Source organism: Lynx canadensis, chromosome D4 (genome assembly GCF_007474595.2).
Source record: "Lynx canadensis isolate LIC74 chromosome D4, mLynCan4.pri.v2, whole genome shotgun sequence".
NCBI lineage: Eukaryota > Metazoa > Chordata > Mammalia > Carnivora > Felidae > Lynx > Lynx canadensis.
In genome coordinates this window covers 2431912-2458132 of record NC_044315.2, presented here as the reverse complement: position 1 = coordinate 2458132, position 26221 = coordinate 2431912, and the positions used below count along the sequence as shown (strand labels likewise).

The 26221-nt window shown below is 48.4% G+C and overlaps 1 protein-coding gene across 3 annotated transcripts in view; it reads right to left on the bottom strand.

The window, feature by feature from the left end:
* The window catches only part of SPIN1 (spindlin 1), an 85093-nt gene that overhangs the window by 24222 nt on the left and 34650 nt on the right, over positions 1-26221 (bottom strand). For all 3 annotated transcript variants that reach the window (XM_032595643.1, XM_030294448.1, XM_030294447.1), the window contains exons 2-3: positions 23106-23315; positions 7036-7084 (exon numbers count right to left, since the gene is read on the bottom strand). In XM_032595643.1, coding sequence (XP_032451534.1) covers positions 7036-7084; positions 23106-23157 — 101 coding nt within the window. In that variant the 5' untranslated portion in view covers positions 23158-23315. The remainder of the gene's footprint in view (positions 1-7035; positions 7085-23105; positions 23316-26221) is intronic.

Here is a 26221-nt window from a genome sequence, read left to right as displayed (position 1 = left end):
CTGGGTCACAGTACTCAGCTATGTGGTCAATCATTACCCTAGATGTTTTCTGTGAAGGCATTTTTCTAGAAAGGCAACCTGTAAATCAGCAGATGGCCCACCATAATGTAGCTGAGCCTTATCCAATCAGTTGAAGGTCTTAAGAAAAAGTGTCCTCACAGGAAGCAATTTTGCCCTGGGACCGGAGCTGCCACACCGGCCTCTGATCTCTCTCCGTACGTGCACAGGCACACAATCACCACGGTCCTGGCTTTTTGGAGAATACAGATCACAACCAGAAGAGCTTCTATCCTGGATTCAACCCCTCAACTAGCAGTTGACCAATCTAAAGACAGCTGTGCAAAATTACCCACCCCATTTCATTTTTCAAGAAGTAGACGTCACACCCAGCACAGAGCCCAACGTGGGACTTGAACTCAACAGCTGTGAGATCGTGAGCTGAGCTGAGCTGAGATAGAGAGTCAGACGCTTAACCGACTGAGCCAGCCAGGTGCCCCTCTCTTACATTTATTCTGGATCCTTCACCCACTGTCCCTTCCTTAGCAGAGGAACACAGCACTTCCCGGCCTCTCCTCCATGATCCCACTCCCCTGACACTGCTCACCTTCCAGAAAGCCTCAGACCAAGCTCTCCTGAATTAGGTAAAACAGACAGGCTTGAATTTCAGCCTCTCTATCGAACCGATAGATAAGAAACAAATGTTTCTTCACCTTTTCTTGAACCGTGTCTCTTTAATTAACAAGCCTTCCTCTATCGGCCGTAAACGTTCGCCTCCTCTCCCGATTCCTCTGTGAGCTCTGCGGGTCGGCCTCGTCTGGGTGCGGTGGTGCCGCCCGCAGACTCCTGGTTAGCTCTCCCGCCGTGTGTGACCCTCTCTCATGCGGTCAGTGCTCCTCAGGTGCCCGACAGTCGCCGGCGTTCCTGTGCTCCGTGCCAGCCGAGACCACGGCGTCTGGAGCGCGGGTGTACTTCTTCAGGCCCAGCTGGGCCCCGACGTCTGAGCAGGAGGTGTGGGATCGGAGAAGCAGCAGTGACCCAGGCGGCTGCAGAGTGGCCGGGAGCGGAGCGAGCAGAGGCCTTGGGACGGAGACGAGGGGCAGGCAAACCTCCTCCACGGCTGGTTTCTCCTCCGGCCACCTCGGCTGCAGCCAGCCTTTGCAGTCTCCAACCCGTACAGACTCCAGGGTCCACTCTGGATCCGCACTTTTCGGAGGGCTTCCTTTTCAACTCAAAGTGGCAGAGAGCTCTTCAGCTCAGCTTAATTTTTTTTAATTTTTTTTTTTTTTTTTTTTTGAGAGACAGAGAGAGACACACACACAGAGCGCAAGCGGGGGTGGGGGTGTGCAAAGAGAGAGAGGGAGACGCAGAATCCGAAGCAGGCTCCGGGCTCTCAGAAGAGCCTGCTTGGGATTCTCGGTCTCCCTCACTCTCTCTCTGCCCCTCCTCTGCTCGCTCTGTCTCTCTCACGAAATAAACAAACTTAAAAGAAATTAAGGGCTGCCTGAATATGGCGCCGCGGACCTACATTCTCCCTGGATACACGTGTTCGTAACAGCCCTCGAGCTCGTGTGCGTCCCTGCGAAGAGTCTAGAGGGCTCTCCAGGCCCAGCCTCCAGAGGCCGACACACACACAGCGCTGCCGCAGGCGGACGGCAGGCACCTCGCTCCGGGAGGACGGCTGAACTTGCCGCCACGCGCAAATAAAGGGCTGCACTGAGTCACGATCCCAACGATTCGAGGAGGACAGCACAGAACGCCAGAGGTACGCGCACCTGTGAGCGCGTTGCTGGTTCTCTCCACAGCCGCCTCTGGGAACAACGGACAGGCCCCCGGGCTCTGGAGGGATGCGCTGCTGTTGGTCCTCACGACTGGGACCGGCTCTTCTCCTACGCCCATGGGGATGCCCCCGGGGAGCAGACGGGGCCGGCCAACCCCTCGGCAGAAAGCCACTCTCCCTGTACGGCAGGAGCGGATTTCCCCACGAGCCCGCGTAGCTCTCAGATGGGCCTCGGAGGAGACTCTGGCAGGCGAGCGACCACCCGGAGCGTGTGGGCAAGGCCCGGACCTGGCGCCAGATTCCTCGATCCCAGACCTTCCAGCACACGCTCCGGGCCGCTGCTGCCCCAGGCACCATACCTTAGGGAGCACCAGTCAAAACCAACACTAGTTTCCACGTACCCATGTTCCCCAAAAGGTAAGCTGGATTGCAGGGGCATTTTCTGTGCCTTGCCGGACACTTTAAGGAAGTCTGGAACACACCCCGCTAATTGTTCTGTCACCCAGAAAAGAGATTCTGTGTTCAAAGCACATCCTCCTCCCCGGGACTGGAAGATCTTATTTTGGTGGTCAGTATTTAAAGGGACCACACTTCTTCAGCTTCAACCAGCACCATTCTGCCGTGAACCAGGAAATGCCACTCACGCACCATGTACTATGTTGCACAAATTAATTACTGACACTTTCCTTATTCTATTTAGTACTGTCTTCTAAGAGCAGTTCCCTTACTCGTGTTGCAGCACATTTCAGAAGAAACTACTGATTGTATCAACATAATTGTCTTTTTACAAGATGCACACCAGTAAGGAGAAGTTTTTCTGGTTCCTGTTGCTTAACAAAAGTTGTACAGCTGATGCTGCCATTGCCGGCTCAAAATGACGATATAAAAACAAGATGGGGAGTCGGGGTTCCATCCACACACTATGGGTTCTTTCATTAACTCTATCCCAGAGAATGCCAGAGCTGTCTGCGGCAACCTCCCAAAGCCAAGGCCTTCCAATACACTATTCACTTCCTTGGTGTAAAAAGCACTTAAAAGTCGATTCAAAAGTATTATTCTTTTTGTCCAATTTAAGACAGCACCACACTTCATGTAGATGCCTGCTTCACTGTTACCTTGTCTGTGTAACCTGCTTTTCCAATGTGAGACAAGCAACCACTCCACGAGGAAGCACGGTGTGGTGGTTGTGTGCTCTAGAATCCTGCTGTCCCCTCTGGGAGCCCTGGCTCAGTCACTTCTCAGCTGCATGACCCCAAACTGGTCAGTTAACCTCTTGCATCAAAGGGCCCAGGGTTCCTACTTGACAGGGGTGCCATGAAAAGTACCTGAGCCCACGCCAGGGACTCCAGGAAGAGGAAGGGAGAGGAGGAAGAGGGGGGACAAGGAGGATGGGAGGGGGAGGAGGAGGGGAGTTGTCTCTGTCGCTGTTGCGGTCAGTGACTGGTACTTGTGATTTAACAAATGGAAAAGCACTGGCTGGAAATACCTCTACTTAGTGAGTAACAGCCCTGGTCCATTTCTCTAAAAACACACCAAAACCCGTCGTGTTTTCTGACAGTGCCTTGAAATGGAAAGGCATCCACTACTCCAACTAGGGAAGACAAAGAACCGGATTTCTGTTTGAAGACTGCAACAAAGAACCACTACGGCTAATCTCGCCTGAGATCCCCCCACTCTACCTTCCCTTCAAGATGCACAGCTGCCCCTTAAAGCAGGGATCAGGGCGCTGACCCCCAGTATAACTTCTGACTCCCTCAAAACTTGATAGCTTGGGGGCGCCTGGGTGGCGCAGTCGGTTAAGCGTCCGACTTCAGCCAGGTCACGATCTCGCGGTCCGGGAGTTCGAGTCCCGCGTCGGGCTCTGGGCTGATGGCTCAGAGCCTGGAGCTTGTTTCCGATTCTGTGTTTCCCTCTCTCTCTGCCCCTCCCCCGTTCATGTTCTGTCTCTCTCTGTCCCAAAAATAAATAAACGTTGAAAAAAAAAAATTAAAAAAAAAAAAAAAAAAAACTTGATAGCTTGACCGGAAGCCTTACCAATTACATGAACGATTTACACACACTTTGTACACTGTATGTAACCTCTGCTGTACTCTTACAATCCAGTAAGCCAGAGAAAAGAACATATCATCAAGAAAATTATGGGGGGGGGGGGTGGCACCTGGGTGACTCAGTCCGTTAGGCATCCAACTTCTGCTCAGGTCATGATCTCACAGTTCATGAGTTCAAGCCCCAGATCAAACTATCTTCAGATCCTCTGTCCCCCTCTTTCTCTGCCCCTCCCCTGCTCGTCCTCACTCTCTCAAAAATGGGGAAAGAAAGAAAGGAAGAAAAGGAAAGGAGAAAGGCAGGCAGAAAAGGAGGAAGGAAGGAGAAAGAGGAAAGAAGAAAGGAGAAAGAGAAAGGAAAGGAAAGGAAAGGAAAGGAAGGAAAAAGGAAAGAAGGAAGGAAAGGAAAGGAAAGGAAGGAAAGAAAGGAAGGAAAGAAAGGAAAAGGAAAGAAAGGAAGAAGAGAGGAAGGAGGAAGGAAGGAGGAAGGAAGGAAAGAAAGAAAGAAGGAAGAGGAAAGAAAAGGAAGAAAGAGGAAAGAAAAAAAAGGAAAGAAAAGAGAAGAAAAAGAAAGAAGAAAAGAAAGAAAGAAAGAAAGAAAGAAAAGAAGAAAGAAAAGAAGAAAGAAAGAAAGAAAGATAAGAAAGAAAGAAAGAGAAAGAAAGAAAAAGAAAAGAAAGAAAGATCACAAGGAACAGAAAATACGCTCATAGTTCTGTGCCGTACTTAAATCCGGGCACAGGTGGCCCTGTGCTGCTTGATCCCATGTTGTTCAAGGGCCAAGTATACTTTCCCTGCAGATGCATTTCCCAAACGACGTCCTGCAAAGCTGGGAAAGGCCTGCCTACCAACTTGTTCCCAAAATGTAGTGGGGGGCCTGGTCAGCAGGAGGCATGGAAGTGTGCTGCCTTCACTTTAAAAACCAGAACAAGATGCGGCTACACAATGTCCCTGGTCTGCTGCAGCAATGCTCCCACGGCCACGGACCCGACTCCGAGTCCTGCTGATACCCACAGGGACGGGGCTGCCACACTCGTCCCCTGGAGCTCCTATGACTCTCTCCGCACGTGCAGTTACTGCTCAGATTCCCAGAAACACAGGAGGCGAGAGGAGACAAGGCCACAGGTCAGCGGCTGCAGGCGGTGGGCCCTTGTGCCTTTCCTCGCTCGCTGTTGGGCCACAGTGGAGGCAGCAAGGGCAGAGTGAGGCTCCGGGTCTGCTTTTCTGTTCGTGGTTTCCATAAACATCTTGCTGGCAGAAAGCCTTGTCTATAGAGAAAAGCTGACGCCCCACCATTCCAGTCCAGACCAGGATTTTTAGGCGCGGTAAGCAGGGTCCCAGGCAGACAGAGGAACGTGCCAAGGCGCCCAGCTGAACCACCCAGCTCCCCGCTTCGAGCCAGCTCCTGCCCAGGGGCCTCGCCACCAGCCTTGTGGGCCCATCCAGAGGCAGTGAGCAATGGCCACCTGTTGTGAAATGTGCAGACTCTTTCTTTCCAACCGTCTTCAGATGTGCACAGAGATCAGAAGACAGGCGAACAGGACTGAGAGGGTGTCCTTTCTTCCCGTGGCGCCCTCTGGCTACAGAGTACCAAGTTCAAGGCTGTCTACTGAAAGCTTGTTTTCACTGAAACAAGCACCCGACTGAGCTCCCTGCATTGCAGAGCACAGGGGAGCAGATTCTCAGAAGTTTTAACAGATAGGCGTTTATTCATTGTGCTTGGGGGGAGGGGGGGGGGCATTACCAGCACATCAGAGCCACGAGTCCATGGAAAGCAGTGCTTACGAGCAGGCATGTGAAACCCTTGCACAAACCCAAGAATGCCTGAAATCCTAACTAAAGGAACTTCCAACCAGAGATATCCAGAAATGTGTAAAAATGGGTAAAACTGAATGCACATTACACTCTGAAAGCCAGTTATTTTAAACTAACTGGTAAAATCTATTTTGCATGAACTGTTCTGGTCTTGCAAATCAACATCTAACTTGCTTCTCTTCCCCACTAAGTTTTTATCATTACCTGATATTACAGCTTGTATTTGTTTTGTTACCTCCCACTTGGGCCAAGAGATGGCTGATTACTTATGGCAATGGTGCGCCATGAGTGGAGATAGAGTACATAGATTACCAGCTCGGTGGGCATGGCAGAACCACGAACATTAGTCAATGAAATCTGGGAAATGCCTTATCAACCCTCAGGGACACACAGACCTCAACTTCACAGTTTTACACTGTAGGACACTTCGTGAACCTAACCTGACAAACATTTACATCACTATGCATGCACGCATTTACACGGGAGGCACGTGTGCTCGGATCAGCGACATAACGGAAGGGCACGTTTAACGTCATCCAGATGTGCCACCGCAGCCAAGGCGCCCTGGGCCCTTCGACCACACAGGATGGTGACTTCGGTATGAACAATTTGGAAAGAACTGCTATACTGAGAGGCTCGGGAGGTGCCAGCTAGGGTCAGAGGGCCTGGTCTGTAGTTAACAATCTACGATCAAGACCAAACGATCAGAACCTACTTGTTAGAGCAGCGCCCATGGTGCAGCAGCGGTGACCAGGACCCGGTGGGTACTTGTGCAATCTATTCAAATATGTAACTCAGTACAAGCACAGTCTTATTTAAGACAGTACCTCAATTTTCTTTGTAAACGTAACTATGTCATACACAAGATTAAAGGGAGGGAAAAGTGGCTTGTTCGCTCTGGTACCTACAGAATTTAGGATTTATACTGGTCACTTGAAATACACAGCTTTTTAAAATATCTTTCAACAGGCATATTCTTTCTCTAGATTTCAAGCTTCTCATGTACTTGAAAATGTAGAAAAGCAGTGAGCAAGCAGCTGTCGGCATACTACTCAGGTCCTCCAGCCACAAGGCCCTCCTTGTCAGCAGCGCATCCGAGACGCAGCCAAGAACCTGCGAGCGGAGAGCACGCAGCCCTTCCCAGGAGGGAAGCGGGAGAGCGCCGCCCTCACCACTGGGGCTTCCTGCAGACAGCGCAACCCCTGGGAGCTGGAGGGGAAATCATCGCCCGGAGGCTTTCAAGAGTGGAAGGACAGGCCTAGGCAGCCATAGGACAAGCCAAAGACAGGGGGCATGACCTGCTCAGCACGGAGAAGAGGGCAGCACGATGGCATCTCAAGTCCTACGTCACCTAAGGCCACAACCTGTTATCTAAAAGCAAGTTTCAGAGTTGCTTACTTGTGGGACGTCCTTTTCTTCATCATGCTTGCAGACACACCAGCATGGCCTAAAAGAGAAGTGAGCATAAGTCAATAAAAACTGGACACAAAAATACTTCAGACCTTGGAAAAAATGAACTTCTAAAAAACTGCTATGCAAAGCATGAAATGGGGCGTCTGGGTGGCTCAGTTAGGCGTCCGACTTCAGCTCAGGTCATGATCTCATGGTCCGTGGGTTTGACTGCCGCACTGGGCTCTGTGCTGACAACTCAGAGCCTGGAGCCTGCTTCGGATTCTGTGTCTCCCTTTCTCTCTGCCCCTTCCCCACTAGGGCTCTGTGTGTGTGCCTCTCTCTCAATATAAACAAACATTAAAAAAAAAAAAAAGCATGAAATGAAAATAAGCCATAAAGAGCCAACCTGTAGGAAGTCATTTGTTTATTTAATTGTTAAGAAGGAAATAAAAGGGGTTCTAGGAAAATAAGATAGCAAGGACAACAGCTCATCTCCCCAGATCTGCCATAAAAAACCCAAAATCACATGGAACAAAAAACACAACACAAGTGACAATCTGGCCGTAAAGTACTAAGTTACAGAAGCTGTCTTCCTGCGACAAGCCACTAGAAAGCGGGCAGATGTGAGACACCCAGACCCAGGCACCGCACGGCTGAGGCACAGGACCACAGCACCAGAAGGCTGTGCACCCGCCCGGCCCACGGTCTCAGAGTGATGTGCAGACCCGGCCCACAGAGAAGCAAGGAGAACGGGATGGTTGTGCCCCAGGCTGGGAGGACAAAGGGGCAGGGGGGCGCAGAGTGCTGGCGAATGGGGTCTCAGAGGGACTCCAAACATCTGGGGGTGGAAAGGGATGGCAGTTGTTCAAAGTCCGGCCAGCCACCTCTTCAAACCCGTAGGGCAGTTGGTAAAAACCACACAGAGGTGACCCCTCAGCAAGAGGGCTGCTCCAGACCCACCCGGGCATCTGGTGGCCAGAACAAAGTCCGAGCACGGCTACACAGTCCCAATGCGCCACCACACGTCTCAAATGGCCCACACCCCAACAGAGGCCACTCGACACGCAGGAAAGTGGCAGTCCATACCCCACGCCAAGGGGGTTACAACCAGAATGTAGTTAACAGCAAAGATGTTAAAAGAGCTATAATCTGCTCAAATATATAAAGGACGACAGACAATACTCAAAACAGAAAAATGTGGGGAAGAAAAGGAAAGAAATAAATGAAAGTGGTGAAAACACATGATCTGAAATGAAGATGAGTGGACACGGTTAACAGCGGACCAGACCCAAAGACGGTGGGGACAGGAGCGGCCGTGGGGACCCTCACGGCCCGTGTCAACTGGCCTGACACACGGCAAATGGGATGGTTTACCACACCCACGAAGAGAGGAGCGCACCGGGAGAGAAGAAAGAGCTAGAAGCAGCAGTGGCAGAGAGTTCTCCAGATGTGGTGCGCACACAGCCACGTGGCCACACAGCCAATGAGCTCAGCCACGCCCACGTGGGATGAAAACAAGGATGAATCTGCCAGGGCTCATCCGAATCACGGTGGCCGGTGAAATACTTTAAAAGAGCCTAACAGGGGCGCCTGGGTGGCTCAGTCGGTGAAACGTCCGACTGTGGCTCAGGTCACAATCTCATGATTCACAGGTTCGAGCCCTGCGTTGGGCTCTGTGCTGAGACTGCGGGGCCTGCTTGGGATTCTGTCTCACCCTCTCTCTCTGCTCCTCTTTTGCTCACACACACATGCTCGCTCTCTCAAAATAAACAGTAAACGTAAAAAAGAAGCGACACAGAGAAACGAACACAATACTGGCTCCAGATCCACTGCCAGAAAGAGCGTGAGTCCAAACAGAAGACGGCGGAGAAAAACTCGTGGACTCAGAGCACTATCTCCGGCCAAAGGAGCTTCTAGCCTCAACGCTACAGATAATGGCATCAAATGAAGACCGTCCAAACACGAATTCAGAGACTATATAAAAAAGGATGGGACAGCTGCTAGCATCACACAAATTAACCCCAGGACAAAGTTATCAGGGATCAAGACAACATTTCAAAACGGTGAGAGTCAATCAAGAAGCCGGCACATTTCACAGGTTGACGGTACGTGCACTGGGTACAGAACACTGGAGTTCGTGAGGCAAAACCCGACGGCCCTGACAGGAAAAATCAACACATCCACAATCAGACATTCAGACGTGAGCTCTCCTCTCTCAGTCACGGAAGTAAGGAGTGGGTGGGAAATCAGACAGGACACGCAGAAGACCAGAACACCACAAAGAGCCTACACTACACAGGTTTTTTTCCCCCAAGTTCACCTGAGATGTTCACTCAGACACACCATCTGCCACCCATAGCACAAACCCTCCATGCACTTAAAACGACGTGAACTCCTAGGAAGTTTGTTCTCTTACCACATCAGAAGGGAAAGAGAAATTAATAATATCTGGAAACACCCCTGTTTTTGAAAATTAAACCACAATCTTGTTTAATCCACAGTTCAAGGACAAAATCACAATGAAATTTGGCCTTGAAGAAAATCAAACTGGAAACGCTATCCGTGGGATGCGGCAAAAGCACCCCTGACTACAGTGATCAAAATCCACGCTAGGCAGCAAAATATAAAGAAAACAAAGAACGTGTGACCACAAGCTCAGTCTAGCGGTCCCCTGACTGGAAGAAGGCGGCTCCGGGGTTATCTGCAAATCCGCCCTCCCTGGCCGTCCCTGAGAGTGTGCATGCTCACACACACTTCCTTACTTCCACTTACAATTCCAAAGTGAAGCGAACAAGCAGACACACGGCCAACCGGTCAGTGCAGGGCTGTCTGTCCCTGTTCATGAAGACGGTGAGACAGGCAGGTCCCGGGTGCCCAGCGCCATCCTCCCCGCTGTCCCCAGCGGCCCGGGCACCCCCACGCAGACAGGCAGACAGCTCACGGACAATGGAAGACAGCCTGGAAGGACACCAAACTTCCCTGAACGCCCCACCCCCCCGCCGCCGTCACCCCGGAATGTCTCCAGGCTTGGGGTGGACAGGATGAGGAGAGCGGACAGGCAAACAGACCCAAGGGTACAGGATCACTGGGGGTCCACGGAAACTACCCTACCCCCCTGGTGTCAGGGCCACCTTGCCTCCCACATGGAGCTCACTGGGACAGGGCAGCCGGCCTTGCACCTGTCTGCCCCCGCCCCCACGTGCCAGGCAACGCTGGGGCCCACCTGTCACCTCGTGTCCCGACGGGGCTCGCTCTCCCGCCACAGGAGGGCTGTGGCAAGATCACCGGAGAGGAGCGAGCCGCTCCCAGGGAAGCCTCTGCTCTGGCGAACGGGCATCGACACTCGTGGAGACACGGCCCCTTGGGTGCAAACGCTCCAGGCCGGGTGCACCACCACATGTGCAAGGACCCCGGAGCTCTGCAGATGGACTAGGAGGACGCACGGCGGTCCTCAAGGCCACCGAGGCCTTCACAGTCACCACACAGGGCCAGAGGCACGAACACGGAGAGCGGGAGCTCTCGGAAGCCTGCACGTGAGGAGCGGAGTCCTCCCTCTGCCCGAACAGGGGAGAAGCTGCACAAGATCAGGAATCTTTCAAGTGGCCGGAGGAGGAGTCCCAGGGTGAACAGAGACAGGCCTGCAGAGGGACCCACACGGCGCCTCGGGCAGAGCCTGCAGGGGGAGCAGGTGGAAAAGCCGACCCACGGCCTCCGCACCCACAAGTTGGGGCCCAGCCCCCAGTGGCCAATCTTGGCAGGAAGGGAGGGAGGGTCCACGTGCTCCCGGGTTTCACCTCTGGGAGTGCCGCAGTTCCAGGTGAGGGGTGGGGGGGGGGGGGTGGTGGGGGAGGTGGGGGAGGAAGGGGAGAGAAAACTCCCCTCCAGCCCCCAGTAGAGGGAGGGGAGAAAGTAGCCATTCAGAGACAGAACAAAGTGTTTGGTTCTTAACAAGGCCCATCCCCAAGAGCCCGATCCCTGCCCAAGGGCAGGGAGATTAAAAGTCCAGCTGCCGCGGGTCCTGTCCCACAGCGGACAGGAGGAGGACACGAGGGTCAGCCAGTGGCACAGACCCATTAAGACACGAGGCCTAGTTAGAGCACTACAGAACGTATCCCGCCCCCCACGCCCCATCGAAGGTCACTAAAGGCTTGTGAGCTCCTTTCATCTGGCACATCCTGTCCAACTTGGTCAAATACATAAAGCACATGAAAAAGGAAACAACACGGTTTGAAGAGACAGAAAGCACAGGAACCAGACTCTGGCATGACAGGTGGTGGAACGATCATTCCAAGAATTCCAAGTAACTATCAAAATTAAGCTAGACAACGTGCAAGAAAAAAATGAGTCATGTAAAAAGAAAGGTAGAAATTATCAGGGAAAAAAAAGACGGCAGAGGTCAAAACACCAGAACAGAAATGAAGAATGTGTATGAGGGACTCATGATGGAGAAAGTGCAATCCAAACTACAAAAAGCAGGGAAAAGTGGGAGAGAAAGTAGAAGAAAACACAGGGCAAGGAACAGGGCACAGTAAGAAACAGAGCAGACGTTAATCCAGTGAGCCCCAGACACGGCTGAGAAAAGAGTCTCTGAGCCGCAGGACATGCCAACAGAAAGGTCCAAACCTGAAAAGCAGAGCAAAGGACAGGAAAAAACAAATCAGAATATCCAAGGACCGTGGGGCGACTACAAAGAGGTAACATGTACAAGGGGAATGCCAGGAAGAAAAGATGGAGACGGAGGAACAGAAGAAAACAGTCAAAGCAATAATGACTGAGGATTTCCCCAGATTAACGTCAGACGCTAAACCAGAGACGCAGAAGTTCAGAGAACGCCAAGTGGGATAAATGCCCGAACACCGCATATAAGCGTACCATATTCACGGCGCAAATCCAGGGCAAAGACAAACTCCTGAAAGCAGCCAGAGGAAGACACGCCTATGGATGGAGAAGCAGCGAAGAGCAGTTGCATCCGCCTTCTCCTCAGGAAGCACGGCGGCAGAAAGGAGTGAAGTGTCTAAGTGCTGAGAGAAAACTAAAAACCCAGAATTTTGTATTCTGCTAACCTTCAAGAGTAAAGAAGAAACAGACTTGCTCAAACAAACAGAAGTTAAGAGAATTTGTTTCCAGAAGACCTGCACTTCAAGAAATGTTGAAAGAAATTCTACAGAGAGAAGAAAATGAGTTCAAAAACTCGAATCTACATAAAGATCATTAGAGACCATCTTTCTGAACAGAAATGGTAACATTTTTCCAGAATATTAACAATGTATTAGATGATTATAGCTCACGCATAAGTGAACTGGATTAGTTGTAAAAGGATCCTGCAGACTCTAGGGCAGTCTCTTAAAGTAAAAGAACAGGGGCAATGAATAGAAAATAGTAACAAATATAGCAGATATTAGTCCAATAATCACCTTAAATGTCAATGATCTAAGTACACCAATTAGAAGACCAAGTCCGTCAACGTAGATCAAAATAAAAGACCATATTGTACACTTCTCACAAGAAATCCACTTTAAGGATATATACTTACATTAAAAATAGTGGGAAGGAAGAATATATACCATGCTAACACTGATCAAAAGAAGCGAGAGTAGCTACATTAATTTCAGTCAGATTCCAGAGCAAGGGAAGTCATCAGGGATAAAGAGATAGATTCTGATGGGGCGCCTGGGTGGCTCAATCGGTTAAACGTCCGACTTCAGCTCAGGTCATGATCTCACTGCTCATCGGTTCGAGCCCCGCGTTGGGCTCTGTGCTGATAGCTCACAGCCTGGAGCCTGCTTAGGATTCTGTGTCTCCCTCTCTCCCTCTGCCCTTCCCCTGCTCACGTTCTGTCTGTCTCTCAAAAAATTAATAAATATGTTAAAAAAATTTTTAAGAGATACATTATTATAAAGCAATCAATCCTCTAAGAAGACAACAATCCTTAACATGTATGTACCTCACAAAAGAATACCAAATCAAGGGAGGCCAAAGTTGTACAACTACACGGTGGGACACTTCAATAACCCTCTATCAGAAATGGACAGATCCAACAGGCAGAAAATCACTGAGTGCACAGTCAAACCCAACACCACCACTGATCAACTGGATATAATTGACATCAATAGACCACTTCATCCAACAACAGCAGAATACAAATTCTTTACAAGGTCCCAGAAGCATTCACCAAGACAACATTCTGGCATAAAATACATCTTAAAATTAAAGGAACAGGGGCGCCTGGGTGGCTCAGTCAGTTAAGCATCCAACTTCGGCTCAGGTCATGATCTCATGGTTCGTGGGTTCGAGCCCCACGTCAGGCTCTGTGCTGACAGCTCAGAGCCTGGAGCCTGCTTCAGATTCTGTGTCTCCTCTCTCTTCACCTCTCCTGCTCATTCTCTGTCTCTCAAAAATAAATTTTGAAAAAGCTAATAAATAAATAAACAAACAAATCCTGGAACTGCTCGCAAACCACGATAAAATCAAACTAGATTCAATAACAGAAAAATAGCTGGAAAATTCCCAAACACTCAGAGATTAAGCAACACACTTCTAAATACACTGTTCAAAGAAAAAATCACAACACAAATTTAAAAATATTTGGAACTAAATGAAAAGCAAAATACATTTTGCAAAATTTGTAGGATACAAGGAAAGCAATGCTTACAGAGAAATCTACAGCACTGAATGCATGTATGGGAAAAGAGGAAAGATTTAAAATTAAAAATCTAAGCTTACACCTTAGGAAATTATAATAGGAAACCATATTAAATGTAAAATAAAAGAGGTCATAAAAGTTAGAACAGAAATCAGTAATATTTTAAACAAGACATCAACAGAGAAAAACCAATGAAATCAAAAGATCATTGTTTGAAAATACCAAAATTGATAAATCTCTAGCCAGGATAACTAACAAGAAAGCGAGAAGGCATAAATCACTAACATGAGAAATCAAAAAGGAGACATCACTACAGACCCCATATACAAAATCTACATGACAACTACAAAACTGATGAAAGAAATCTAAATGGAGAGATATCTAAATGGAGAGATATTCCATGTTCATAGACAGGAAGACTCAGTATTGTCAAGATGTCAGTTCTTCCCAATTTGAACTATAGATTTAGTGCAATCCCAATCCAAATCCTAATGAGTTATCTTGTGGATATCAATGAACTGGTTCTAAAGTTTATAGGGAGAAGCAAAAGATCCAGCACAGCCAACACAATACTGAAGGAGGAGAACAAAGTTGGAGAACTGACACTACCCAACTTTAAGACATCCTGTAAAGCTACACTCATCAGGACAATGTGGTACTGACTCTTTAAAAATGGACAAATAGAACAAATAAAGAACCCTGAAAAAGACCCACATATAGTTAACTGATCTTTGACAAAAGAGCAAAGGCAATACAATGGAGAAAATATAGTTTTTTTAACAAATGGTGCTGGAATAAATAGACATCCACCTACAAAAAAAACGGATTTGGACAGAGACTTTACATCCTTCACAAAAATTAACTCAAAATGGATCACAGACCTAAATGTAAAGTGAAAAACTATAAAACTCCTAAAATACAACACAGGGAAAAATCCAGATGACCTTGGTTATGTTGATGACTTTTTAGATACTACACCAACAGCATAATCCGTGAAAGAAGTTAACTGATAAGCTGTACTTCATTGAAATTAAAAATTTCTGCTCTATGAGAGACACTATCAAGAAAATGAGAAGACATGCCAGAAGAAGAAAACACCTGGAAGAAAACATATCTGAAGGACTTGTTAACCAAAATACAACAAGAACTCTTAAAAATCGACAAGAAAAAACAACCTGATTAAAACATGGGCCAAACACCTTAACACCAAAGATGATATATGTAGAGATGGCAAAACACATACAAAAAGATGCTCTACACATCATATGTCATCCAGAAAATGCAAACTAAAAACAAGGAGACACCACGACACACCTATCAGAATGGCCGAAATCCAGAACACTGACAACACCAACCACTGGAGAGGATGTGAAGCAACAGGAACTCTAATTCATGGCTGGTGGGAATGCAAATTGGTGTCGCCATTTTGAAAGACAGTTCGGTGGTTTCTTACAAAATTAACCATACTCTTAACCATATGATCCAGCAATTATGGTCCTTGGTATTTACCCTAAGAAGCTGGAAACATGTCCACACAAAAACCTGGGCACACGGATGTTTATAGCACCTTCATTCTATGATGCTCAAACTTGGAAACAACCAAAATGTCCTACAGTGGGTGACTGGATAAATAAACCATGGCATGTCAACAAATAGAATGTTATTCAGTAATAATAAGCTATCAAGCCATGAAAAGACAGAAGGAACCTTAAGTGCATACTGCTAAGTGAAAGAAGCCAATGTGAAAAAGCTACGTAAGATTCCAACTCTATGACATTCTGAGAAAGGCAAAACTATGGATACAATAAAAGGCAGTGACTGCTAAGGGTTGGGGGAAAAAGGAATGAATAGTTGGAGAATAGGGGATTTTCAGGGAATAAAACTACCCTGAATGATACGAGAATGGTGGATCTGAATACATCTGTCAAAACCCACAGAATGTACAGCACCAAGAGTGAAGCTCAAAGTAAACAATGGACTCTGAGCAATCATGACATGTAAATGTGGGCATGCCAATGTAACAAGTGTACTATCTGGTGGGGGATGTGGCTAGTAGAGGATGTTGAGGGGGAGGGGACCAGAGATATACAAGAAATGTACATTCTGATCAACTTTGCCTTGAACTTAAAACTACTTTATGCAAAATAAAGTCCTGGGGTTCCTGGGTGGCACAGTCGGTTGAGCATCTGACTCTTGATCTCGGCTGAGGTCATATCACAGTTTGTGAGTTGAAACCCCGCGTCGGGTTCTGTGCTGATGGTACGGAGCCTGCTTGAGATTCTGTCTCTCCTCTCTGCTCCTCCTCCTCTGCTTGTGCACACGCGCGCGCTCTCTCTCTCAAAAAAAAAAAAAACCAAAAACAAAAAAACTTAGAAAAAAAGAGAAGTCCTTTTGCAAAGTTCTTTTTAAAAAGGACTTTTTAAAAAAAGAGGTACTAGACTTATTCTTCCATCATTAACACTGAGCTAAACAGCAAACAATACCTGCAATGCTGAAGTAAAATGACTTTGAACCCTGAATTCCATACCGAGCTAAATTACCAATTGAGGGTATAGACATTTACATTCATGTATGGGCTCAAAAGTTACACCTCCCACAAATCTCTGGAAGTAACTGGAGGATACTCTCCAGAAAACAAGACAGAAAAGCATCATAAACACACAGGATCCGAGAAACCAGAGATGTTTAAGTCCAGCATGACATCTGTGATACAGGATGAGACCCATGCAGACAGGAGTAAGAGGCCAGGGACTTAAGGAGAGTGGTCTCCCAGAAGCTGGCACCACACAGCAGCAAGTGTAAGAAATATATCACAGGCAAAGGCTAGTAACTCCAACTTTAACAGAGCTTCGAGGGGCGCCTGGGTGGCTCAGTTGGTTGAGCGTCCGACTTCAGCTACGGTCATGATCTCAGAGTTTGTGGGTTCAATCCCCACATCAGGCTCTGTGCTGACAGCTCAGAGCCTAGAGCCTGCTTGGGATTCTCTGCCTCCCTTTCTCTCTGCCCCTCCCCCCACTCGTGTTCAGTCTCTCTCTCTCTCTCTCTCTCTCTCTCTCTCGATAAATAAACATTAAAAAAATTTTTTTAAAAATAAAAGAGCTTCTAAAGGTAGAAGAAAATCGGAGATAAGAACAGAAAAAGGCAGGCCAAAGAGGCCTCACACATGAAACTACAGACTCCTTTGTCACCCATCTGACAAACAAAGATTCATAAGCTGACAACACACTACAGAAGCAAGATGGGGGAGAGAGACACACTTCCACACCGCTTGCTGGTAAGAAGGCACAATGGTACAAAGCCCATGAACACCTCACAGAATCACGTATGCATGTAAGATCTAATTCAGCTCTCCTAAAAACCTATCCCAGTGATGACACACTGGCAAAACAGACAAGCCTATTCACTGCAGTATCATCATTTCTAATACAGAAGAGTGGAAACAACCTAAATGTCCAAATAACTAAGCATAAATGAATACAAGGTACTATTGAGCTGTGACGAGTGGGGTGTAGGCGCTCTATGCGCTGCGAAGGGGTGGTCACCGCACGCTGCTCAGCGGAAGAGTGACAGAGGAGCAGGTAGGCATGTTTATAGTCACTGGGCGCCGATGGCAGTTTGTCACTGGAAGTGGGTGGCATCACTCATCTGAGGGTCACAGATTTTCCAACAGAAAACAGAACGAGACCCTTTACTAGGTGCTGCATCTATTTGCTGATTGAAATGTGAAAAGAAGTATAGCCATAATTTACAAAATTAACTCTTCTATGACTCACAGAAGTTACTCAAACTGGACTAAACCGTGATGGGTAACAAAACCACATACACTCAAACTGTTCTAGCAGAAGCTCATTGGGACCCATCTTCCACAACACTCACACCTCCTTTATCACGCTTTGCTGTAGTGGTAGTGTCCTTGCAGATGCTCCGTTTTTTAACAAACCGAAGGCAACCCTGTGTCAAGCAAGCCTATCAGCGTCATTTTGTCTAAGGCATTTGCTCACTTCATGTCTCCCTGTCATATTCTGGTAATTTTCACAATATTTCAAGCCTTCTCATTATTTTTATATTTGTGACAGTGATCGGGGAATCAGTGCTTCTGACTCGCTGAAAGCTCAGTTGATGGTCAGCAGATTTTAGCAATAAACTCATTTTTGATCACACTATGGTGCATTGTTCAGACATAGCGCACACTTAACAGACTACTGCACAGTGTAAACATAACATTTATATGCACTGGGAAACCAAAACACTCATCTGACTTCTTTTGCGGGGACATCCGCGTTATCATGGTCTGGAACAGAACCTCCAACGCCTCCAAGATGTGCCTGTAACCAGCGGTCAGCTTTGTGTGGACCCAGATTTCCCAAAGACAAAGACCCATGTCTGTTCCAGCAACCTGTTCAAATCAGGAACCCTCACCAATCTCGTCCACACCACACTGAGGGCCCCCAGCCCTGCCACCTCACTCATTCCTCCCTGTGGGAGATCTGCCTCTTGTGAGATCTTCCTGGGAGGCTGTCAAGGAGACCCTGTCCCTGCTGCTGAGCAAAAGTGATAAGCTCAAGAGAGAGCACTTCCCTTACCTATGCAGCTTCCAAACAACTTCTTTGTGCCTTCCTAGAGGATCCACCTTGGATCTTAAGAGATTTAAGGAAAACTTCCAGGCGAAACAGACTAAAAAGCAAATCAACACAAAGACATTCCTAACAGGCCAAGCTAGTTCAAGAAAGTCATTTTAAAGTTTTTCTTTTAATGTTTATTTTTGAGAGAGAGAGAGGGAGAGAGAGAGCATGAATGGGAGAGAGAGAAAGAGATCATGACCTGAGCTGAATGAAGTTGGATGCTTAACCGACTGAGCCACCCAGGTGCCCCCAAGAAAGTCTTCTTAAAAATGCAATTTATTGAGCACCTGGATAGCTCAGTCAGTTGAGTGACCAACTCTTGATTTTGGCTCAGGTCATGATCTCATGATTCGTGGGTTTGAGCCCCATGTCAGGCTCCACAATGACAGCACAAAGCCCGCTTGGATTCTTTCTCTCCCTCTCTCTGCCCTTCCCCTGCTCGCTTGTACATGCGGTGCTCTCTCTCTCAAATAAATAAACTTTAAAAAATATACTTTTTAAAAAATGCAATTTATAGCCTCAGAAGTATAAGCTACCTGCATCTATGAAATAGCAAATGGAACAAAAAAGAGCTCCTAGAAATTTAAAATGCTTACTGAAATCTTTTTTTTTTTTAACGTTTATTTTTATTTTTGAGACAGAGGGAGACAGAGTGCGAGTGGAGAAGGGGCAGAGAGAGAGGGAGACACAGAATCCAAAGCAGGCTCCAGGCTCCAAGCTGTCAGCACAGAGCCCGACGTGGTCCTCGAACCCATGAACGCGAGATCATGACCTGAGCCAAAGTCAGACACTTAACCGACTGAGCCATCCAGGCGCCCCTTACTGAAATCTTTTTAAAAGGCTGGGAAATAAAGTCAGTAACTTCCTAAGAATGAAAAAATGGGAATGAATAATTGGCAAAGCTTAGGGAAAAAAAGGTCAACCTGAGAAGCAAAACATCCAAGCTGCACACAGCCAGAGAGAGAGGATGGGTACCATCGGAAGGATCTCTGAACCCCCACTCCCGTGGGGGGACTGACTGAAAATGTCACCAAGTGAAAAAGACCCAACTGGACATTCACTGCAGTACAGGTCATAGCACATAAAGCAGCAGTCCAGAAGTTTCCAGAGGAGAGGCAAAGACCACTGGACACGTAGACAGGTTTGGAAACAGCATCCAACTTCCCAATGGCAGCACTGAGATCTGGAAGGCCAGAGACGGAGCAATGCCTGGAGAATTCTGAATGACGAGTGACCTCCACCTAGAATCCTGGGCCCCGCCAGCACGGGGGCAGCATGAAGACAATGTTGATGCAGGGTCTCAGAAAGAACCTCATCTTCTAGGTGCACTTTTGGAAAACCGTATCAGAGACAATTTCATACATGCAGAAAAGTCGAGAGTACAAATAAACGACACGTTCCACCTGCCACTTTAACCACCAACTCTTTCGCGGTCTACTCCGAAAGCTGCTTGAGGCCACACAGCCTCTTCCTAGGCAAGAGCACACACCAACACCGGAGGCACAGCGAGCACAAACAAGGAGGATCCTGCTACAGAGATGAAAATGGAGTTCCAAGGACGACAGGGCACCAGCAGCTAGAGGCCATGGCTCAGATGACAACAGAGCTGAAAGTGCGAGAAGAGTCTCTGGGGATCCACGGACAGATGGGCCATGTGTGGCACTGGCCACGTGGCACAGTACACGGAGTTTTATAAAGCTGTTGGATGGTTTGAGAGACCAAGTTGCAAACAAATTTAAGCAAATATGAAAAAATTAAGAAATGGCTAAATTCCAGGGAAAATAAAATGTACCAAAAAAAAAAAAAAAAAAAAAAGTCATCGCACTGCCTTACTTGGTTCAGCACTGTCAGAATCCAGAGAAATTTGTCTCCGCATAGTATTAACGAACACTTAAGGTAAATATCAGAAGGAATAGAGGGCCTGCTTTTTGTTAGAAGTCTTTGGCACTACTTGACATTTTCAACAATCAATTTTCATCAACTGGATAAAAGTAAAATCAAAGTTTTAAAATTATTTTAATTAAACAGAGCAAAAGTAGTTGCTAAATAAATCTGAGCATTATGTACATGGTTATGTATCATTACCATTCCCTGTACCTATCAGAATGATTAAACTATGTCACAAAGGAGAAAAACGGAAACCTTGGATAAACCAGTAAAAAAATGGAGCCTGACTTTAGGGGAAAAAAAACACATGAAAAATACTATAGTATGTATACATATAATTATATATATGTAACAGTACAGTACATAATAGGACTTGCTGTCCAATGTCATTAGGTGTACATAAATTACTACTTTAGTAACCAATTAAATTCCAACAGAATTACACAGATAAACCTAAGTTACTTTAAAATAGAAATCTCTGGGGCGCCTGGGTGGCACAGCCAGTTAAGTGTCTGACCTCGACTCAGGTCATGATCTCATGGCTCGTGAGTTCGAGCCCCGCGTCGGGCTCTGTGCTGACAGCTCAGAGCCTGGAGCCTGCTTCGGATTCTGTGTCTCCCTCTCTCTCTGCCCCTCTCCTGCTTATGTTCAGTCTGTCTCTCTCTCTCTCAAAAATAAACATTAAAAAAAAAAAAATAGAAATCCCTAATATGTTGAACTAGATACATAAAGAGCACACAAATATTCAACTTTCAAATTGTTATTGATCACCCACGCTCTGTCAAACATAGATCCCTGAACTGGGAACCGCCTACTGATCTATTTACTGCTGTGGGGATTTTAAGGCATGACCTCAGATTCCTCCCCCCCGCAGCCCCTCCCCCCATCAAGCACAGTACTGGCTCCCTCTCTTGAACCTGGGTCCTCCCCCAGGAAGGCCTCCAGGAATGCAATGCAGAAGTCAGCCAGTGTGCACACCAAAGTTCCAGGCTTCACCAGGAGAGCCCTGCAGCTGTGCCGGTTTCTCTGGGGACACTTGTTCTGGGGGCCTTCGGGTTAGTCCAGCTCCCTAGAGGCCCACAGAGGAGGAGAAAGGCCCTACCCGGTGAGGTTCTCAGCTATAAGCTCTGAGATGGCAGCAGCCTATGGTCACAGCTGAGCCACCGTACCGACCCTGGAAGGCCTACCTGGGTTTCCTGCTGCAGGAGAAAGAGAACCCCCCCTTTTGGGTGAATTTTCTTTATTTGTAAATGGGCACATTCATAACTGACATAGGAGTTTAAAAGCAACAGAGCCTTGGTCTATGTTAATGGGAAGAACGGTTGAAGACAATTTTATAAACAATACTGATCAAGGGATCGGCAATTTTCCAAAATCGAACACCACCACACAACAGCTGGGAACGGTAAGAGACTCCACGGTCTCATGTTAACGTATCTAACGGGCCACCTGGAACAGGGTACCCACTCTGTCTTCAGCCTATACCACACACTCTTAAAACTGCCAAGGAATAAGAAAAACACAAGATCAAAGTACTGGCTAGGATTAACAATGTCTCCCTTAAGATCAAGAGCCTCTCTCGGTTTAGATCCTTCGGGCACTTACACCCCGCGACCCACCGCTGTAATCTGCTCTCCTACCTGACAAGGACTTCAAAATCAAGGAAGAAGACAGGAGTGCTGAATTTGGAATGGTGTGCATAAAAAGAACTCTGGAAAATGAATTACTGTTTCAAACGGCAGAAACACGGGAGGTTTCACTGATCAACAAAGCACCTGACAACAACTCTCGCAATTAAAATAAAAATATTTTCTTGTAAACACCATGATCAACAATAACAATGCTTTTCCATAGAACAGCCAGTGTGCCGGGCACCCAACTGCGCCCCGACACACGAGCTCATTTATTCATCCTCGGAACCTCCGCAGGTACACACCACAACACACCCCTGCTTAGGCGGTAAGAACCAGGGCTCGAGAAGACGCGACGTGCACCTGTGTCTACGCGGCCGCGAGGGCCCAGATCTGAACAACACACCGGCAGATGGCTGACACTTCAGTCTGTCATCTCGGGCCAAAGTAATCCTACTGACAAATGCCGAACACCGGAATCCATATTATCTTCACAAATGAGAAACGAAAATAAAAGAAAAGGGGTACTTAAAAATGTGAATCCCGGTGGCTCTTCTACAAAGGAATTCCAAACACTATAGTTAATAAAAACAAGGAACAGTTCTAAATCAAACAGCAACCATTCTGTAGGTTTATGAGTTTTGCTAGCATGATTCTCAGATTCACTCATCAAAGAATCTTAAAATGCTACGACAGACTTATTTCTGGCATGGAGAAGAGCCCAGGTCCTAAGCAGGACTTAACTATTTCACAGCACGCCCTGTATCATCCTGGTTTCTGGGGAGGGTAAAAATCACGCAAAGTCTAACCTTCTGTTCTACTTGCACGAACTGCGGGCCACCAAAGTAGGAAGTAATTTCCATTAAATATCTGTTTCATTTCCATCCCTTTCATTCCAATAAAGTTCTTCCAAATCAACATACAAAAGCTTTTCTCATCAAAACTACTATAAACACCCTAAACCTCCTACTCCTCTAGTCAAACCCCTTTCACTTCTTTCTTCAAAAAGAAATGACAAATCCTCTCCTGATTACAACCCCATTAAGCGGGTATTTACGCTTCACTTGGCGAATGTGCTGGAGGTCCAACCTGCGGGAGGCGAAGGACCGCGGAGAAAAACACTAGCTTCGTCCCCGCCTTTCAAACAAGGAACCTGTTTTTCCACACGTAGGTGTACGAAACACTGGCCGTCACGGGGCTGGAAGAACAGCCGACCCTCGGAGCCGTGCGGACGCATCCGCGCAGGTCCCCACGGTGGCACCTGACTGGAGAACGCCGGGCCGCCCCGCCTACCTGCATCCGCTCTGGACCGCTGGCCAGGTGTCTTCCCGAATGGGGTCTTCATTCATCTGTATGTACGTGAGCAGCACAGCTGCCGGACTAGGGTGAAAATTGAAAACTCTCCGATTTGAAACTTTTCCCGGACTCTCAACGTTCCTTTCAGTCCATCATCCAAGTGCCTCTTTTACAAGTTCAGCAGAGACATGTGTGAACATAAGGACTCTGTAAAAACAGCGAAGTAATAGTTCGTTACTAGAGCATCCACACAAGCGAGCCGCCAGCTGACGTAAAATTTTAAACACGACGTCAGCTATGAAGTGCCCCGCCCAGAAGCGACCAGCCTGATTTCCTCAGACCCGCGAGCGGAGGACACGGGGGAGGCAGCGGAGGGTGCACCTGCCCCTCACCCTACCCCGACACCCCCTTGCTGCCAGGATCAGTAAAAGGCGGACGCTAGGGCGTCAGTGACCACAGACACTGCTATGGCCCGTCTCCTCAACGGGACACAAAGACCGAGCCCACGGAGGTGGTGAGGGGGTGGCGGTCACAGGGAGGAAGGGTGCCAGGACACCCGGAGCAGGGGCAGCACAGGAGTCAAGTTCAGGTCCGAAGCACAGCCGGGCACCAGGTCAGCAGGCCGGCCGCCGGGGCAAGAGAACAGCCAACAAGCCGGCGGTGCCCTTTAGGCCCCTCAGGCTTCCAGAAACCAGAGGAAGGGACCAGCAAATTCTGCACCCGTGCGACAGTCAAGTCATCTTAGGGAAGCAGCTTATCCTGCAAACCAAATGTGACTCCGGTGCAGGGTCAGTCTGCACGAAACTCGTGTGGGGACACGCATTCTCCAGACCACGAGAGCGTCTACTGCAAACTGCACGGACGCACAGGACTGCTTTCGGCTCTCGCGTATTCAGTCCTCACGCGCACAACCACAGCCCTGTGTTCACAGGTTTAACTGAAGACCACGCTGAATTCATTTTCTAGAGACAAAAATGCAACAGAATGGAATAAAATTAAAAAGCCTAATTGGTGGAGGAGAGAAGAGTCCGTTTTACTGCTAAAAATTCTTAACTAATATAAAGCTTTCTCATTATTCGAGGAAGACAGACTCAAAAATGACAGGATCTGAGAATTCATTCACTGGGGGACCCTGCAGGCTGTGCTCACTGTGTGGGGCTCAGGAAGGACAGAGGTGGCACACACAGCGAGGACACAGCCCCCGTCTCTGGACGAGGCTCTTCCCCCTAAGGTTCCGGGCTCTGCCTGCCTCGCCGCCCAAGGCTGCCCGACAAGTGGCTACCACCCGTCTCCCAGAGCCCACTCTCAGCCGCTCAGCCTTGCTCCGCTCCCTTGGCAACTGTCACGTGACAGCCCCGCCCTGCAGGACCCCGCCCACCTCCAGGAGGCCGAATGCAGCCCACGGGGCCGAAGCCCCTGCCAGCCGGTCCTCCAGCCACCCGGGGACCCGGGGCCCACTCTCCTCTTCCGTGTTCGGCAACAAGGACTCCGCAGCTCACCCCTCAGGTCCTGGACATCATCGCTTCAAAACAGCTGCCCCTCCGGCCCCCACGCCTCCAGGGTCACAGCCCGCACCTTCTCATCACCAAGAACCACAACATCCTCAGCCACCTTCGATCGTCCCCTTCCGTCACACGGACATGCCCACCCACGCTTCCCGGCTGCCACCATTCCCTCCCTCCGTGGCCTCACCACCGTGCCACTGTCCACGGTCTTCCTCGAGGACTAAGTGCCCTCCTCACTACTGTGATTCCTCGGACATCCACCACTAGAGCTCCTCCACTGCCTTCCTCCGTTTCCTTACTCTTCTTGTCTTGTCACTCGCTCTCCTGGCAAACCCTGACCCAGCCCCCTCCTACGGTGCCCACATCGTAAGCCATCAGGCAAGGCCAACAAACTTATAATCTCCTACCTGGAGTGAGCATCCAACGACAGTCCCCGCCTGGGTGGGCAAGTGGCCACCTGCTAGGGGGCCGCCCCCCACACACCAGAGAGGACTGCTCCCGCCACCACCTGACCCTGACCGGCGCCCCCTGCTCCCTTCTGCCCCATCTGCTCCCCCCTCACCCGATGTACCGTTTCCCAAATGGAGAGCACCGGCCCCCTGCTGCTCTTCACAAAATCACTTCGAAGACCGGGGAACGCTGTACCGTGCACACATCAGCAGGTCGGAGCCCGGTGCACTACACTGGTTCCACAACATGGGAGACCAAGCCCGCTCCTGTTCCAAGTGCGCCCTCCTCACGGGCACGTCCAAGCTTCTCCTGGTACCAGTCCCCACTGCAGTCCCCAGGATGAGCGTCACTCCTCTAAAACGTGCAAGGCACAGCCGCGGGGTGGGGGAAGGCTACACAGGGAGCTTTCTGAACATAAGAAAGCAAGACTTTAGATCAAAGTCCTCTCCCATTTCTGAGTTGCAGTTAATATTCCAACTGCCTAATCTTATCCAGAAACAGAGAGCCCAAGCAAGAGAGGCACACTCTTGAGCTCTCACTCACACGAACACTGTGCTGTCCCCACACTCACCGTATGATGCTTCAAAAAACTTTCCTAAAACAATATCTCACTCTTGACTGGAAAGGGCAAAACTTATTGGGAAAAAAAAAAAAAAAAAAACTTTTAAACATACCACCTTTACCTTATTATGTTACTCTAACATGATTAATTTAGTAAAGAAGACAAATTGCAGATAAACTTTTTTTAAAAAACTTTACCCTCTGAGACAGAAAAATCTCATTATTTCTAGGAGACTGGGAATTATCAAAGTTTCTTGCAAGTACTTACAGAAAATGCTGTCAAAAGACAGAGAAAAGGCGGTGCTAGGTTTGGAGAGGGCCTGGCAGATGCTGGCACTGCGGGGTGAAGACCGGTGGGGAAGGACATCCCTGCAGGGGCCACGCAAACAGGCACACCTCCCAGCCTCCAGACCAATCTCCAGTTTACAGTAAACAGGTGACACGGGAGCCACACTCAAGTGCCCGCAAGACAAGCAGGCCAGACCCTCCGAAACGTCCATGGACTCTTCCAGCCAGAGATGTGAACCCCGAGGACACGGTCTGGAAGGGAAAGCTGTACAGGACACTTAGGGCAAGTGGAGAAATGTAAACAGGACT